The sequence below is a fragment of the Microcaecilia unicolor genome, chromosome 1 (assembly GCF_901765095.1).
Source record: "Microcaecilia unicolor chromosome 1, aMicUni1.1, whole genome shotgun sequence".
In the NCBI taxonomy this organism is placed as follows: Eukaryota; Metazoa; Chordata; class Amphibia; order Gymnophiona; family Siphonopidae; genus Microcaecilia; species Microcaecilia unicolor.
Genome location: NC_044031.1, coordinates 145,487,949 through 145,506,827, shown reverse-complemented (window position 1 = coordinate 145,506,827; position 18,879 = coordinate 145,487,949). Strand labels below are relative to the sequence as shown.

The window sequence follows — 18,879 nt, the reverse complement described above, 5'->3', positions numbered from 1 at the left end:
TTTCTATGCGCTGAATGACCCAACCTAAGAGAGGCCATGCAGTAAACACATACAGGAGGCCCGCTGGCCACAGTCATAGTACAGCATCCAAGCCCTCCAACTCTTGCTCCTTCCTGTGACTGAAAAGCAAGGTAACTTGGCATTCTTTCAAGTTGCCATCAATTCCATCATCGGCAAGCCCCACATGTGGACTATCTCCTCGAATGCTTCGGAGCTAAGACACCATTCTCTCAGATCCAAAGCCTGCCAGCTGAGGAAAACCGCCTGCACATTAAAGACTCCCGCACATGGGAGGCTGACAGATCCTCAAGGTGCCAATCAGCCCAAGATAGGAGAATAGCCGTCTCCTGTGACAACAGGAGACTTTGTTCCACCCTGGTGATTGACATATGCTACCGCTGTAGCATTGTCTGACAACACTCGCAACGCTCTGCCCTCAAGGAGGCTCCAAAATTCACTCAATGACAAACAAATTGCTCTGGCTTCCAACAGATTGATGGAGTAACCCGCTTCCTCTACAGGACCACCGACCTTGCGCCAGCTGACCCAGACAGAGAGCTCTCCTACTCCTGAGGATGGCATCTGTGGTCACCTCCATCCAGCATTGAGGATCTAGTGGTACACCGTTCAACAAGTTGTTCATCCGGAGCCACCACTGGAGAACCTGATGCACATTTGCCAGCAAAGGCAACTTGATCCACAAGGAGTCTGACTGAGGCAACCACCTGGAAAGAAGAAACCACTACAGACTCTGCATGTGAGCCTTGGCCCACTGCACCAATTCAATGGTCGCTTCCATTAATCCCAGTACCTGAAAATAGTCCCGAGCACACGAGGCTCTGCGACTTAGGAGGTCCTCAGCTCGAGGATGCACGGCAACAAAAGAAACACTCTTCCTGAAAGTGTGTCGAAAATGACTCCCAGATACTCCAACATCTGTGTTGTGGCAAACGGCTCTTGAGCGGATTGATTACCCAACCAAAGGATTCCAAGAACTGGACCACCTATGCCATCACTTGACAACTCTCCTGATACGATTTTGCTCGGATCAACCAACTGTCCAGGAAATGATGGAGCAGAATGCCTTGTTTGCGAAGGGCAGCCGCCACTATAACCATAATCTTGGTAAACATCCTCGGGACCGTTGCAAGCCCAAACAGCGCTATACAAAACTGAAAGTGCTGATCCAAAATGACGAAGTTAAGAAAACTCTGGTGAACCTCTTGAATGGGAATGTGCAAATATGCCTCTGTCAAGTCTAGGGCCGTGAGAAATTCTCCTGTACGTACGGCTACAATCACCAACTGCATTTCCATTCGGAAAAGGGAGATTCAAACTGCTCGGTTGGCCCATTTGAGATCCAGAATGGGACGATAGGAGCCTTCCTTCTTGGTAACCACAAAATAGAATACCTGCCTGTGCCCAGTTCACATTCCGGAACAGAGCAAACTGCTCGCAAGCTGACCAGTCTGTCCAGTGTCTCTGTGACTGCCTGAGCCTTGATCCGTGAACAGGGGGATTCTAAAAAGGCATCTGGGAAAGAGTGAGCAAACTCAAGAGCGTACCCATTGCGAATGATGTCGAGGACCCATTGGTCCAAAATAATTTGGGCCCACGTCCAAAAGAAGTCTCTCAACCATGCTTCAACCGGAACTGGAGGATGGACCCACACACCTTCATTGTGTGGGATGATTCTAAGTTTGAGAGGCGAAACCACTGTCCTGGTCCAGTCGCCGGCTCCCATGAAAAAGATGTGTAAGCTGATAATAATGGGACCTTTGGAAGCCAGCTCCTCTGCCAGGCAGATAACGCCTGTAATCATGACCCTTCCTCTAGAGGCTGACACCCCACAGCCAAAGGATTTAGGCCAGTCCTCCGGAAGATGAGGCACCTTAGAGTTCCCTAAACTAACATGTCTAACTCTTCATCAAAAAACAGCGATCCTCTAAAAGGGAACTTACTCAGCTTGGACTTCAATGCCGAGTCTGCTGCCCAGCTCTGAAGCCAGAGGGTCCTTCGTGCCACCACTCCTAATGCCATGGATGTCACAGACGCCCGTAGCAAGTCGTGAACAGCATCCTACAAAAATGCTGAACCCATCTCAATCTTTGCCACTTCTTGATCCACCAAAGGAAAAATCACCTGAGTCTCTGTCCAACACTCTCTCAGACCACTGGAAGCACGCACACACCACCAATGCCCCAGAGATGGCCGCTTGTACCGCCAAGGCCGAAATATCAAAACTATGTTTTAACAGAGTCTTTATATGATGGTCTTGAGCAATGACACCATCCACAGGTACAGTACTCTTCTTCGGCACTGCAGACACAACAGTGTCCACTACCGGGGGCTTGAGCCAGTCCTTATCCTGCTCTGGCACAGGATACAGTCGAACCATAGAACAAGCCAAGCAAAAAGGAGCATCTGGAACATCCCACAGTGCTTGGACAATATCCTTTATATCCAGATGCATTGGAAAGGATCTGCCTGATTTACGTACCCCTTAACCAAGGGATCCACCTTGCGCTGTACTGACACCTTCTGTACCTCCTCAAAATACAAAGTGGAAGCAACCAGCGTAATAAGCTTCTGCAAATCCTCTTTATGGAAAACCTTTGCTACAGAAGGGTCCTCTCCAGGAGGCAAGTCCTCTGGGGCAGTAAAGGCTTCTTCTTCCCCTCAAACTCCCTAGCCTCTAAGTCAGGATCCTCTCCAAGAGATTCTGCATCGACCCCTAGAGCCGTCTCCTGTTAACCCCAGGAAACTCTGGGTCTTTTGGCTCCAGAGCCTGATCCCTTGGAAAGGCCCAGGGCCATAGGAGCCAGGGGAATGGATTGCTTGAATAAAAATGCTTTGTACATCACCAAAACAAACTCTGTAGGAAACCCCACATCAGAGATCCCTCCTTGCTCATATCATATGCTAATAATGGAGGTTGTTGTGAGAGCCGTGCTGCACGGATGGAGTTTGCTGTTCTGAGATCGAGGATGCTCCTGCCAAAATCGGGCCTGTCCTGCTGCCTGTTTCCTGCTCTGAGGAAGCAACTACTACGGCAGTAGCCACCATTCCACAAGCCCCCGCATCAGCCAAAACTGACAGAACTGCAGTCTCTGACGCAGTACAAATTTTACAACTGCCGACAACAGCACGCCCACACCACTGACAAACAGAGCACCAGTGCAGCTTCTTCGATATGTTGAAGGAACAGACGAATCAATCCCAGCCTGTGATTCTGAGGTGAAACAACCACCCAAATAAAAGAACGGAGCAACGTTGATCGCTTTTCTGTTTGTTTTCTTTTTTTTCCCCCAATTAAACAGAACTCCGTTTTTGTTTTTTCTTTAATTCAGGAAAGCGAGGCTGTGCAATACCCTTCCTTTCAAGGGGTGGAGGACAGATTAGAGCAATGAGTGCCCGAGTACCAAATGTGGTCCGGGAAATCTCAGGAAGAGAAGGGAGGAGGGACTCAGCCACCAGAAACCTCCGCAGTCCTCAGCCTGCCAACAAACACCCAGCAGCTCACACAGAAAGAAAGCCTACTCTACCAAAAGGTTATTATCTGTTTTGTTTTTTTGTTGTTGTTTTTTTGTTCATTTGTTTTTTTTTAAGAAGCAAGCAAAGAATGAGACTGAAAGACTCGCCACGTCTTTCACCTGCTGGAAACTGAGAATACTGAGGTTTGCAAGGATTGAGCTGGGCTCTTATTGGCTCTCACAAGAATCAAAGTCTTCACCTGCTGGATGGCGTTCACAGCCCAACAGTCTTCTAGGTCGGTCTGAAGAGAAGCTAAGGAACTACTAATATTAAGAAAAACAGCTTCTGTTGAAGTCAAACTGTAAAGCAAAAATTATTTCAAACCTGCCAGCATCTGTTTCCTTGAAAATACCATCCTGGTTAGGACACAATTCACAGCTAGGTGACACACCGCATTTACAGGCATCACAAAACCAGGGTTCTGTGGAGTTTTCTGAAGCAGAGCTCATGATAGAATCACTTTCTCCATCCACACCATAGCAACCTAAAAAAATATGAAAGGAAAGATAATATGGAAATGTACTGTTATGTCAGAACCACAAAATATTTCACATTACATTAATGGACATATTATGAACCACCTTGGGCCCATATCGTATTGCCAGGGTGCAGGGGGGCCTTGGGGCCTGGGACCCCTCAGTTTGGGTTTGGATCCCTCTGTTTGGGTTCACTCCCCCTCCCCCCCAAAAAAATGTTTTTGATACTTTGGCTAGCGGGGGTCCCCAAGCTCCACCAACAGAAGTCCTCCTCTATGTAAAGCCTTTCTTAGACCTCTAAGACACCAACACCCCCCATATAAGCTTGGCTTTTGTGAAACTGAGCATGTGCGAGGGAGACCCCTTCCCCACACATGTGCAGGGGAACAGGCCCCCCTCACACATACTCAGTTTCAAAAAAAACAAGCATGTGCAGGGGCAACAGCTGCTATGTCAGCAGCCCAGGAAAAGCACCGCTAGCTGCCAGGCTCCAAATGGAGGAGGACTCTAGATGGAGAAGGGATTCTGCTGGCGGAGCTTTGGGGCCTCGCCAGCTCAGGAATGTGGGGTTGCGGAGGGGAGGGGGTTCAAAGTTTTGTGCTTCTACCCCACATTTTGGCCTCCAGCCCCACCTCCCCCCCCCCCCCCCCCTAAATCTGAGGTGTGGCTACACGCCTGCCTTGAGTCTTGATGTATATCAGGTAAAGGAAACCACCACATGTTGGGTCAAACCATGAAACAGTACATAGGATAGTTAATGGCAGGTTCAGGACAAAGGAAACCCCAAGGCTGAACCAGGAATGGCAGGCCTAAGATTAAAGACGCTGAGGACAGTGGCCTGCGAGGTACAAATGTAAAAAGGCAACTCGACTTAGCTGACTTCAAGACAACCTCCAAAATGGTGACGTGGGCTTTTCGGATTAATGGTCTGATAATAGATCAGGTATTCTAACTGAAAGAACACACCTAATGTTTACATAATCAGCATGAAGAAAATGGAAATATCAGAAGAATTAATTACATACCAACTTAGCATACATTCCAGCAAATAATTCCTTAAGTGCAGCAAAACAAAAAAGGAACAGTGTGGTGTTCTGTACATCAATAAAAAGTGCACTTTAATCATTTTTTTTAAATATATGCTCAATGTAGTGAGGTTTTTCGTTTGTTTGTTGTTTTTGATTTTTTTTTTTTTTTTTTTTGGGGGGGGGATACTTCCAGCAATACTTAACATAAATAGTTAACATAAATTGAACCCAGTTAGGGCATAAGTTTGACAAGAGCCCTGTCCAGCACAGACTGTTAGAAATTAAAATAATTTTCAGGGATTGGTTATATCCTTTTTTTCTTTCTACTTGTAATAAATAGAAATAAAACAAAACATAGATAAGAAAATAAGATACCTTTTTTTATTGGACTAACAACACATTTTTTTGATTAGCTTTCGAAGGTAACCCTCTTGAGATCAGAAATAAGCAAAATGTTGACAAATATCAGTATATATATAAGTGAATCACAAAAGCATTCCAATAACAGTCTCACAGGAAGAGGGTGGGGTAGGTTAGATAAGATACAGGAGGAGCTGGATGGATGAGAGACAGAGAGAGGTGGGTGGTAGATAAAAGGGTGACAAAGCAGTAGAATTTTATGGTTTATAACAGGCTAGAAAACCAGATCTTTGTTAAACCCTTTCTGGTGGATATCAAAATCATTTTTATCCACTCCTACCCTAGGTGAGGTAATATTTAACCATTTCTCTGACCTCATGTACAACTTTCTTTAAATCAATCACCTTACTTTCTACCTCTTCCTACTTTCTTACCTATATGTTACATCTTTGCTTTATCCTTCACTATCAATTATAATGTTCTATTACGTATTGTGTTGACATTGTAAATAGTATACCATGACATACTTTGTATTGTTTATGAATATTTTTACTGCTGTAATTGTCTATTGCTCATGTTTGATCTATTCTTACTGTACACCGCCTTGAGTGAATTCCTTCAAAAAGGCGGTAAATAAATCCTAATAAATAAAATAAATAAAATTTTGACTTCAAAGGTCTTACGTTCCTGGATTGTCTTAATATTTCCTTTTAATATTCTCACCATAAAATCATTGATGCAGTGGTTTTACAAACTGCTGTCCCATAAAGGTGACCATCCTGGTTGACACTGCCATTTTTCATAAGTACATAAGTAATGCCACACTGGGAAAAGACCAAGGGTCCATCGAGCCCAGCATCCTATCCATGACAGCGGCCAATCCAGGCCAAGGGCACCTGGCAAGCTTCCCAAACGTACAAACGTTCTATACATGTTATTCCTGGAATTGTGGATTTTTCCCAAGTCCATTTAGTAGCGGTTTATGGACTTGTCCTTTAGGAAACCGTCTAACCCCTTTTTAAACTCTGCCAAGCTAACCACCTTCACCACGTTCTCCGGCAACAAATTCCAGAGTTTAATTATGCATTGGGTGAAGAAACATTTTCTCCGATTTGTTTTAAATTTACCACCCTGTAGTTTCATCGCATGCCCCCTAGTCCTAGTATTTTTGGAAAGAGTGAACAGACGCTTCACATCCACCTGTTCTACTCCACTCATTATTTTATATACCTCTATCATGTCTCCTCCTCAGCCGTCTCTTCTCCAAGCTGAAAAGCCCTAGCCTCCTTAGTCTTTCTTCATAGGGAAGTCGTCCCATCCCCGCTATCATTTTAGTCACCCTTTGCTGCACCTTTTCCAGTTCCACTATATCTTTCTTGAGATGCGGCGACCAGAATTGAACACAATACTCAAGGTGCGGTCGCACTATGGAGCGATATAACGGCATTATAACATCCTCACACCTGTTTTCCATACCTTTCCTAATAATACCCAACATTCTATTTGTTTTCCAAGCCGCAGCAGCACACTGAGCAGAAGGTTTCAGTGTATTATCGACGACGACACCCAAATCCCTTTCTTGGTCCGTAACTCCTAATGTGGAACCTTGCATGATGTAGCTATAATTCAAGTTCTTTTTTCCCCACATGCATCACCTTGCACTTGCTCACATTAAACGTCATCTGCCATCTATCCGCCCAGTCTCCTAAGGTCCTTCTGTAATTTTTCACAATCCTGTCGCGAGTTAACGACTTTGAATAACTTTGTGTCATCAGCAAATTTAATTACCTCGCTAGTTACTCCCATCTCTAAATCATTTATAAATATATTAAAAAGCAGCGGTCCTAGCACAGACCCCTGAGGAACCCCACTAACTACCCTTCTCCATTGGGAATATTGCCCATTTAACCCCACTCTCTGTTTCCTATCCTTCAACCAGTTTTTAATCCACAATAGGACTTTTCCTCCTATCCCATGACCCTCCAATTTCCTCTGTAGCCTTTCATGAGGTACCTTGTCAAACGCCTTTTGAAAATCCAGATACACAATATCAACCGGCTTCTCTTTGTCCACATGTTTGTTTACTCCTTCAAAGAATTGAAGTAAATTGGTCAGGCAAGATTTCCCCACACAAAAGCCGTGCTGACTTGGTCTCAGTAATCCATGTCCTCGGATGTGCTCTGTAATTTTGTTTTTAATAATAGCCTCTACCATTTTCCTCGGCACCGACGTCAGACTCACCGGTCTATAATTTCCCGGATCTCCCCTGGAACCTTTTTTAAAAATGGGAATGGCCTTATGGTCTTTAACAGCCTTCTTTTTCTATGTTTGAGGAAAAAAACAATGCTTAACTGAATGTATTCATATGTAGCAAAGGTCAACCACGTCAAAATTGTCTTTTTTTTTTTCTTTAGAGCAAGGAAAAAACTTCCCTCTTTAATTATCAGAGCTCTGGAAATCCTTCATATCACGCCTCTGTCCTCCCAGCATCCCTCTTCTAAAGCCAACCCTATCATGTTGGGTGCTTAAAAAGCCTTGTAAAACCTTCCACATCCATGAAGCAATGTGTAAGCTGTTTGAAGCCCAGTGGAACACTCCTGATGTGAGCCTTAAGGTAGTGTGAGCCATGTCTACCTGCTGATGCCTAAGGAGCTGGAGTCACTCAAGCTCCTGAGTATAGATTCTTTGGTCACTGCAGTGACTAAAAAGATCACAGTACTTGTTCAAGGGGTATGGTTCTAAAGGATATGCAAGATCATAAAAGTAAAGATGCTCTGAAAATATCCTTTGAGATGGCTGCCCTAGCTCTTCAGGCAACTGTGGTGGGTTCTTATACTGCTAGAGCCTGCCTAAGTGATGTTCAGCAGGCTGACTCTGGTTCCTTGGATTTTCTCTATCTGGAGGCGGGTCTGGCTTTTTTGGCAGATGGGCATTATGACATTCTTCAAGTGTCTGTAAAGCAGTTGGCACTGGCAGTCTCGACCAGGTGGTCCTTATGGCTCAAGAATTGATCCATTCATGTTATTTCCATGTCTTCTCTCACTAAGCTCCCATTTAGAGGAGCGTTCAGGGGAAGGCGAAGGAGTGTATGTGATTTTTAATCATATAGAACAACTTATGCAGCATTCATGCAGTCAGAACAAGAAGCTTTACACACATGCTTCAGATAAGTGATCCTTTATTCTTTGATAGTAATTGCCTAATATTAATATATACAGATTGAAATACAAGTTACACTTGAAAGGCAACAACTATGCATGTATGACTGGTTGGGTGTATATATATATAAAAAAAAATTTTGACAATAAATAATCATACCAGTCTGATAGCACTTTTAGTGGATATTTTCAATTTAATAAAATAAAAGCATTAGAGCAACCCGATGAATGAGGTGCTACACCACTAAGTCGCAGAACATTCTGTGTATTAAATTTAGTGGGAATATCTGAGGGTGCTCTTTAAATAAGAGGATCTTGAACATTTACATCTATTATAGGTGATCAGTCTCTGGTTCTGTTGAGTTATTTTGGATATTTTTACCAGAAGTACACGGATATATTGTGATTATATGATCCCATTTAGAGGAAAACATATGTTTGGTGAAAACCTGGAGAATCTGGTCAAGATCTTCCACTCACTCCTCTCAGTCTCGTTCTTGTTTTCGGAACTCTTGGTAGTATATGCTGGGTCATATGGCTGGTTTCTCCAAATCTCGTTATTCATCTAAACAGTCTTCCTTTCCTGGGGTCAAAAGGGCAAGTGGCCAGTCCTCTCAGCCGTCCATCCTTTGCAGTGAGGGTTTCCAGGGTTCATCATCAGTTGCCCTGAGGTCAATTTTTAGGCTTTTTTGAGGCGTGAACCCACATCATTTCGGACCAATGGGGCCATCACGGTACTATGTAAACCACATTGAACATGCAAATAGGTGGGAAAATGTGGGATACAAATGCAACAAATAAATATGCAGGACTCAGACCATACAAACCAGCCCAGCACCGACCTTAGTTGATGCAGCCAGAGTTGCCATCTAAGCACCACTTGACATGCAAACACATATGCAACCCTTTAAGATTTGTGTTTTATGTCATTCATTTTCTAATTAGAGATCCCTATGTTCATCTCACGCCTTTTGGAATTCAGCAACACATTTTTTCTCCACCACCTCCCTGAGGAGGGCATTCCAAGCATCAGCCACCCTCTCTGTGAAAAAAAATTTTCTGGCATTACTCCTAAGTCTACCACCCCGCGACCTCAATTCATGTCCTCTAGTTTTACCACTTTCCCTCCTCTGGAAAATACTTGCTTCTATATAAACATCTTTCAAGTATTTAAACGTCTGTATCATATCTCCCCTGTCCATCCTCTTCTCTAGGATATACATATTCATGTCTTCCAGTCTCTTCTCCTATGTCCTTTGGCGCAAGCCACATTTCAATCTTGTCACCTTCCTCTGGACCGCTTCAAGTCTTCTTACATCTTTAGCAAGATACTGCCTCCAAAATTGAACACAATACTCCAGGTGGGGCTTCACCAATGACTTGTACAGGGGCATCAACACCTCTCTGCTGGTTACACCTCTCTCTATACAGCCCCTCTATACCCCTTCTGGCTAGGGCCACCACCTTGTCACACTGTTTCATCACCTTCAGAGCCTCAGATACTATCACCCCAAGATCCCCCTCTCCCTGTCTGTGCATTTCAGCCTCTCATCGTCTAATGCATACGTCTTCCTTGACGCTGCAGTTCAGCGGAATGCTTCCTTTGGGGCTTTGGTCCTTCTTGCAGGAGCTTTCAGTTTCTACCCTACATAAGGACTGCTTTTGTACATACCACTTGTCCTGGACTGATCTGTTTCTATGCTAAGGAAGGAAAAATTAGTTCTTACTGGATAATTTTCTTTCCTTTAGTGCAACAGATCAATCCAGGAACACTCTATTTCTGGTTGGTTTTTTATTGTCCAGACTTCTCTGCTTAGTTATGGTTATCGCTGTTCATGGCTCCTTACTTGGACATTCTACTTGGTTCCAGAGTAAGAGGAAGGAGACCTCTTCTGGCAAAGCTAATATCTTGCTTTGCTGCTTTATCACTGCTTTGTTATTAGAATACTGCGAGGTGACACTGAGCAACAGATCTTAAGACACATTGCAACTCTCTGTCCTCTAGCTCCACTTGCTGGTAGACAGTAACTCACTTCTCCTAGATCGATCTGTTGCACTAAAGGAAGGAAAATTATAAGAACTAAGTTTTCCTTTAGAAACTCATTTATTAACACTTTTACCCTATTCTGTGTCCTTGTGCAAAGAAACTTTAGAAAATCTGTTCCTTAAGGTGCCTCTGTAGATCACTGCCAAAAGTTTGCAATCAACCTTCCCAAAGCATGCTGTCAGCTGTGAGACAGCACCCCTTTGATAAGTGAAGCAAAGAATCATTGCATGGCTTGATTCTCCACCTCATTTTCTCTCTCATAACTTCTCCTCCCCCCCCCCCCCCCCCAAGCCTTCACCCAATCTCCCTGTGGCTCATATTGCACCCCAGCTTTTACTCTGTCACCTTCTGGCTCATACTCCCCTTCAGCCTTCATCCAGTCTCTCTCTCTCATACCAAACTCTCTCAGGCAACGAATGTGCTTGACAGTCTGCTGCCTATTATCCTTACCTTGCTATTTACAGACCTGTCTCAGAAACACTATCAGGCTCATTTTCGAAAGAGGACGCCCATCTTTCGACACAAATCGGGAGATGGGAGCCCTTCTCCCAGGGTAACCCAAACTGGCATTATTGATAGCCGATTTTGGGCCTCTCCAACTGCCTTCCGTCACGGGGACGACCAAAGTTCACGGGAGCGTGTCGGAGGCGTAGCGAAGGCAGGACTTGGGCATACCTAACACATGGGCAACCTCAACCCATAATAGAAAAAAAAGGGCGTCCCTGACGAGCACATGCACGACTTTCCCTGGTCACATTTTTCTTATGACGAAGCCACAAAAAGGTGCCCAAACTGACCAGATGACCACCGGAGAGAATCGGGGATCACCTCCCCTTACTCCCCCAGTGGTCATTAACCCCCTCCCACCTTCAAAAAACATCTTTAAAAATATTAATTGCCAGCCTCAAATGTCATACTCAGGTCCATCGCAGCAGTATGCATGTCCCTGGAGCAGTTTTAGTGGGTGCAGTGCACTTCAGGCAGGCAGACCCAGGCCCACCCCCCTCCCCCCCACACACACCTGTTACACTTGTGGTGGTAAATGTGAGCCCTCCAAAACCCACCACAAACCCACTGTACCCACATCTAGGTGCCCCCCTTCACCCGTAAGGGCTATGGCAGTGATGGCGAACCTTTTAGAGACCGAGTGCCCAAACAGCAACCCAAAACCGAATTATTTATCGCAAAGTGCCGGTACTCATAAGTACATAAGTAATGCCATACTGGGAAAAGACCAAGGGTCCATCGAGCCCAGCATCTTGTCCACAACAGCGGCCAATCCAGACCAAGGGCACCTGGCAAGCTTCCCAAACGTACATTCTATACATGTTATTCGTGGGATTTTGGATTTTTCCAAGTCCGTTTAGTAGCGGTTTATGGACTTGTCCTTTAGGAAACCGTCCAACCCCTTTTTAAACTCTGCTAAGCTAACCGCCTTCACCACATTTTCCGGCAATGAATTCCAGAGTTTAATTACACATTGGGTGAAGAAAAATTTTCTCCGATTTGTTTTAAATTTACTACACTGTAGTTTAATCGCATGCCCCCTAGTCCTAGTATTTTTGAAAAGCGTGAACAGACGCTTCACATCCACCTGTTCCACTCCACTCATTATTTTATATACCTCTATCATGTCTCCCCTCAGCCGTCTCTTCTCCAAGCTGAATAGCCCTAGCCTCCTTAGTCCTTCTTCATAGGGAAGTCGTCCCATCCCCGCTATCATTTTAGTCGCTCTTCGCTGCACATTTTCCAATTCTACTATATCTTTCTTGAGATGCGGCGGGGTCACCACATATGACTCCACCCCTATGATAGCCACACCCCTTACACCAGCCATGGCGCATATAAACAGACATCATTGAAAATATTATACTAGTGTAGGAGAAAAAAATAACATGACTTTCTTCCATTATAAATCATTTCTGTAAGCTGTTACAGCTCCAGTATGCCCAGTGCAAAATAAGACAGCAGATGTAAATTCTCCAATTCGACATATTCCAAACACTAAAATGAAAATAAAATGATTTTTCCTACCTTTGTTGTCTGGTGATTTTGTTTTTCTATCCTTATTGGTTCTAGTCACTGATTCTGCTGTTCTCTATCTGTTCTCTTAACTCCGTTTCCAGGGCTTCCTTTCCATTGATTTCTTTACTTTCCTCCTTTCTTCTTCATTTCTTGCCCTCCATCCATGTCCAGCAACCATCCTCTCCCCTCCAGCCACAAATGTCCAGCAGCCCTCCTCTCCCCCTTGCCCTACCTCCCAGCACCCGGCAGCACCCAGCACCAGGCCTCCCTCCCACCCAGCACCCACCATCAGGCTTCCCTCCCACCTAGCACCCACCATCAGGCCTCCCTCCCACCCAGCACGCAGCAGAAGCAGCAGCAGGCCTCCCTCCCACCCAGCACCCACCATCAGGTCTCCCTCCCACCCAGCAGCACACAAACAGCACCAGGCCGGCCTCCCGGCCTCCCCTCCAACGAGCATCAGGCCGCCCGCCCGTCCGTCCTCCCTCCCTCCCAGCACCAGGAACCCCCCTCCTCCTAAAATTTTAAAAGAGTACCTCCTCAGTCGGGGTTAAGGCGGCGTTTGTCGGCAGCGGAGCGCCTGTGCTTCGCTCTACGCGCCTTCGGCCTTCCCTGTCTCTCAAGCTCTGGTCTCGCCCATAGGCGGGACCAGAGCTTGAGAGACAGGGAAGGCCGAAGGCGCGTCGAGCGAAGCACAGGCGCTTCGCTGCCGCTGCCGACGCACGCCGACTGAGGAGGTACGCTTTTAAAATTTTAGGAGCAGGGGGGTTCCTGGTGCTGGGAGGGAGGGAGGACGGATGGGCGGGCTGTTGCTCGTTGCGTTGGAGGGAGGGCGGGAGGAAGGCCGAACTGGGAGGGAGAGTGGGCGGACCAGCGATGGCGACGGCGCGCGTGCCATAGGTTCGCCATCACTGAGCTATGGTAATGGTGTACAGTTGTGGGTAGTGGGTTTGGGGGGGGGGTTAGGGGGCTCAGCACACAAGGTAAGGGAGCTATGTCTTTCAGGGCAACCCCTCCCTCTACGGGTGGTCCTCTTAGTCACCGCCGTGACCAAGGCGTCCACTTTAGGCATCCCCAAAGGGGCCAAGTGCTCCTCACTTAGAGGGTAAAGCTGACCCATAGCCCTGGCCACTTTCAAAGGCCCTTCGGGACCAGACTATTGAGCTGAAATAAGCTCTTGGATGGAGTCATGCACAGAAAAGGCTCGAGCAGGCTTCTTAGTACTCGCCATCCTCGGATTACCAGAGGAGGCCTTGCCCTTGGCAGGATAATCAATCGAGAGGGCCTGCAAGGTGTCAGAAATGAGCGCTGGCAGCTCATCGCGGTGGAAAATCCTCACCGCATTGGAATCACCCAGATCCAGTGGCAAACCGGCACTTTCCTCTGGCTGTTCAGACCATGAGGCTCTGCTAGAACCCTCAGAATCCACACCGCCTGACCACGGGGGGGGGGGGGGGGGGGGAAGGGAAGTGTGCCACTCTCTGACGAGGAATTTACCCGTCTGTGTTTTGCGCCCTTCCAACGCTCAGGGAAATCAGCCAGCCCCGGGCCATCAACACCCGGGGGAAACCAGGCCGCAGCGCAGTGTCAGACACGTGCGGCAGAGCTCTTTTCAGCAAGAAAGCTTTATGCATTAAGAGCACAAACTCCGGGGAGAAAAACTCACCCTGACCCTCAGTCTCCGAATCAGGAGAAACGGGAACAGGAGCTCCTCTGGTAGTCTCTAACCGAGGCGTCCCCCTGCACTCAGACTCCTCCGCAACAGCGAGGGTCGAGGCGTGCGGTGCTTCCAAAATGGCTCCCGCTGCCAGCTCCATTGAGTGGGAAGAATCATCGCCCGCCTTGCTCGTACCAGCTCTAGCGTCTAAAGAGCACGTCTTACAGAGCCCCGCTGCTGATCTACGTTTACCACAACAGGAGCAGCGTTTAACTGCTTCAGCAGCCATTGTCCAACCGGACGGAATTATATAAGTAAAATGGTGGCTTCGCGCCAAAACTTACCCCGATCGGAACAGCGTCTGCGGGATCTCCCCGTAGGAGATGGGCACCACTCTCACCTCAAAGACCAAGTGAGTCAAATGAGCTCCAGTCAAGCTGCACGTGGAAAATAGCCTCAGAATAGCTACGCAGAACCAATGAGTACTCCTTTTTTTTTTTTTTTTTTTTTTTTTTTTTTTTAATTATGTGAGGAAAGTTGGAGGCAGGCAGCAACAGAGGTACTCCGGTAGGCAGGGGGACGGGTAAGGCAGGTAAAGGGCGAACCTATATGCCACCACCGCCACAACACCCCAGCTTCAACTGGCAAAAGCACAGGAGTCACCCCAGGCAGATTTCTTTCCAGGAGCTGATCAAGCCTGCTGGGAGATAAATACTGAAGGCAGATGGAGCTAGCCATCCATAGAGCACTATGGTTTTTCAGTGTTCTCTATCTCCACCTGCTGGTAGGTGGGCACAACCCATCAGTTAATGGATTCATCTGCTGCTGACAACAAGGAAATAAAATGCTGAACCATGTGTGGGAGTGGGAGGGTGGGAAGAAGGTAATATACTGGACCATTGTGAGGGTGAGGAAAAGGCAAAATGCTGGACAGGAAAGGGAAAAGGAGGTAATAGGAGGGAACAGACAGTGGAATTCTAGAGATAAAGTGGGAAACAGTGAGGATATGCTGACTATGGGGAAAGGAAAATGGGAGAGAGTAGATGTTGGGGAAGGTGATGCCTACTACAGGGGAAGAGATGAAAGGGACAGGGAAAAGGATGATGACTGAGGAGAAGGACAGCGAGAATGGGAGAAGCAGCTGCTGAGGGTAGGGGAGAAAGGGGACAGGGAAATAAATGTGGAGGGGAGAGAAGATGTTTGGCTACAAGAGTGGGGGTGGATAGAACGAAAGAGGAGATGCTGGGCTGGTCCCTCAGTTCCTAGAAAGCACTCAAAGACCCAACACACAAACCACCAGGATTCTTAGTCAGTCCAGACAAGCAGAGTTTATTGCCATAAAACAGGTTTATTGTCATAAAAAATACTGAACAGTGAACTATAAAAACAGATGGAAGATAACAGACAAATAACAGGTAACTGAATAAGGATCAATTAAAGAACTCCTAAACATTTTACACTACCTAGATAGTACCTGGGAAGTACAGGAAATATAGCTGCTCACAGATTACAGAATATAACTGCTCACAGGGGTCTCAGTAAAGAAGTCTTTCTCTCTCTACTTCCAAACTGAGACTGGAGAAAATCCAGTATTTCCAGACTGAATTTGAGCTCCTGGGACAATCAGAGCCCAGAACAACATTTTTTTTAAAAGTAGCTGGCCACATGACTGCAGTTTACCTCCTCTCTGTGGTAAACTAAACAGTCATTTCTCTGTAACAACTTTAAACATAAAACATGCACCACCTGGTAGTCAAACTAAAGAAAGGCACTTCATGAAATATTCTTATAATTCATATGATGGAAAATCCACCATTTCGCCAAACTGGGCAAAATAATAGGCCCTGTCTAGCTTGCTTTTTGATGTTATTTAGAAAGTTTTGTTGGCAGACAGTTCATTTATTCTCTCCCCTCCTCTTCAACTGTTATCTTACAGGGAATAGGATGACAGTAGGAAAATAGAGGGGTCACTGTAGAAGGTTTGATGTACCAACTCCTGAAATTTATACTACTGTTGGTGATATTTTTTAACATTTCTTGTATTAAATGTATGAATTTTCCAAGTATATGTACATACCAGCTTCCTTTTTATCCACAAATAAAGTATTGTGTGAGTAGCTGTAAGTTCACTTCCGCCCCTGGCCCCAGCCCCATTTTCACTTACATTTGTCTACAAATTAAGCCTTTTTTTGGGGGGGAGGGGTCAAGAATACTTTTATAAGAAATATTTTCAGGGCCTCATCACTCTAGAAGTATCTGGCTATGTCGAACACAAATTCTCTGCACATACTTTTTCACTTGATTAAAAATAAAAGCTGCATTGCATCATGACTTTAAAAGGAAATTGCATGGAATATTTACCATTATATACCAGTTCAAAATATATCACTCTGAACGCACAGGATATCTTATTTACCTGCAATCTTATAAACCTCTAGCTGTGCTGATCTCACAATTTTCTTTCACTCCAAAGGATTTCCTATATAGGACACTTTAAACTATGCTTACTTTTACAAAGGAAAACAAATTACTCCATCTGAAATATATTAAGATTGCCACTGACAAATCTGTATGACACACATACAGCTTGAAAAACATTTATTTTCATTTTAAGTGCCAGTCTATAGTGGAAAAAAAAGAAGGAAGTAACTCTGAAATATTAATCTTCAGTAGGAGCAGTAAAGTTTGCAAATACAACCACATTATTTCAAACTATTTTTCAGCAGTAAATATTCTTAATGTTCCATCTCTATGAAGCTGTATGCATTCATTGAAATATTGTAATTGCATTTGTATCATGCAATCAATGTTACAACTACAGTGTGCCAGGATTGTATTTTATTTGACAAAAACCAGAAGCAACTTTCACATTATTAAGTCTGAAAAAATTACCATATCTAAATGCACTGAATAAATCAGAACCAGAACCATTAGAAGTCAAAGAGTTTATATTAACACATAACTAGTTTAAATACTATTCCTGTGGAGAAAATAATCTTAAATAACAGTGCACCAATTCAATAGGCACCACAGATTCACACAAAACTTGCCATAAGACGACCAACGTATATCTAAACAAAAGCTAACATGGATGTGGTAAAAAAAATTTTGTTTGTTTTGTTTTGAGGGGTTTTCTTGCTGTATTTTTTCTGTTATTACACCCAAGATGAACTAATAAAATTTCTCATAATATTCAAAACAACCAAAATCCAGAGGCAAATGACTCCTAACATAAAACATACAAGATAAAATAATCAAATAAAATAACATTACAATAAAAGTCTGATGACGAAATTGGTCAACCAATGCAATATTGTCACAAAATAATACACTAAGCAAAGATACCATGGAGGGGCATAATCGAAAGGGGCGCCAAAGTTTTCCTGAGGACGTCCTCGCAGGACGTCCCGGCAAAGGGGAGGGGAAACCTGTATTATCGAAACAAGATGGGCATCCATCTTTCGCTTCGATAATACGGTCTGAGACAACCTTAGAGATGGTCGACCCCGATTTTCGGCGATAATGGAAACCAAGGATGCCCATCTCAGAAACGACCAAATCCAAGCCACTTGGTCGTGGGAGGAGCCAGCATTCGTAGTGCACTGGTCACCCTGACATGCCAAGACACCAATCGGGCACCCTAGGGGGCACTGCAGTGGACTTCAGAAATTGCTCCCAGGTGCATAGCTCCCTTACCTTGGGTGCTGAGCCCCCCAACTCCCCCCCCCCAAACCCCACTACCTATAACTGTACAACACTACCATAGCACTAAATGGCACCTACATGTGGGAACAGTGGGTTTTGGGTGGGTTTTGAAAGGCTCACATTTACCACCACAAATGTAACAGGTAGGGGGGGATGGGCCTGGGTCTGCCTGCCTGAACTGCACCCAATAAAGCTCCAGGGACCTGCATACTGCTGTCATTTAGCTGGGTATGATATTTGAGGCTGGCATAGAGGCTGGCAAAAAATATTTTTAAAGTTGCTTTTTTTAGGGTAGGAGGGGGTTAGTGACCACTGGGGGAGTAAGGGGAGGTCATCCCCGATTCCCTCCGGTGGTCATCTGGTAATTTCGCGCACCTTTTTGAGGCTTGGTCGTAAGAAAAAATGGACCAAGTAAAGTCGCCCAAGTGCTCATCAGGGACACCCTTCTTTTTTCCATTATCGGTCGAGGATGCCCATGTGTTAGGCACGCTCCAGTCCTGCCTTAGCTATGCTTCTGACACGCCCCCATGAACTTTGGTCATCCCTGCGACAGAAAGCAGTTGAGGACACCCAAAATCGGCTTTCGATTATGCTGATTTGGGTGACCCTGGGAGAAGGTCGCCCATCTCCAGATTTGTGTCGAAAGATGGGCGCCCTTCTCTTTCAAAAATAAGCCTGATAGTGAGCCAAAATTTTGGTAATCACCAGGCTGGTTTGGTTGCTCAATGGCATGCAGAATTTGATTCTCAAAAGGAAAAGACAACCACCACTACGAACTGACAAGAAGATTTCTTCTTTTAAATAAAAAATGACCCTTTTCTATCTTGTCCTTAATCATTACAAAAAACAAAAAAACTACAACAACAACAACGACAACCTGAAAGCCTAG

At 45.3% G+C, this 18,879-nt stretch overlaps 1 protein-coding gene across 9 annotated transcripts in view; it reads right to left on the bottom strand.

Moving 5' to 3' along the window:
• The window catches only part of PHF14 (PHD finger protein 14), a 599,885-nt gene that overhangs the window by 493,856 nt on the left and 87,150 nt on the right, over positions 1-18,879 (bottom strand). For all 9 annotated transcript variants that reach the window (XR_003941940.1, XR_003941941.1, XM_030201081.1 and 6 more), the window contains exon 5: positions 3,859-4,018. Coding sequence is in view for 7 of the 9 variants with exons in the window: in XM_030201081.1 (XP_030056941.1) it covers positions 3,859-4,018 (160 nt within the window). In the remaining 2 variants the exon portion in view is untranslated. The remainder of the gene's footprint in view (positions 1-3,858; positions 4,019-18,879) is intronic.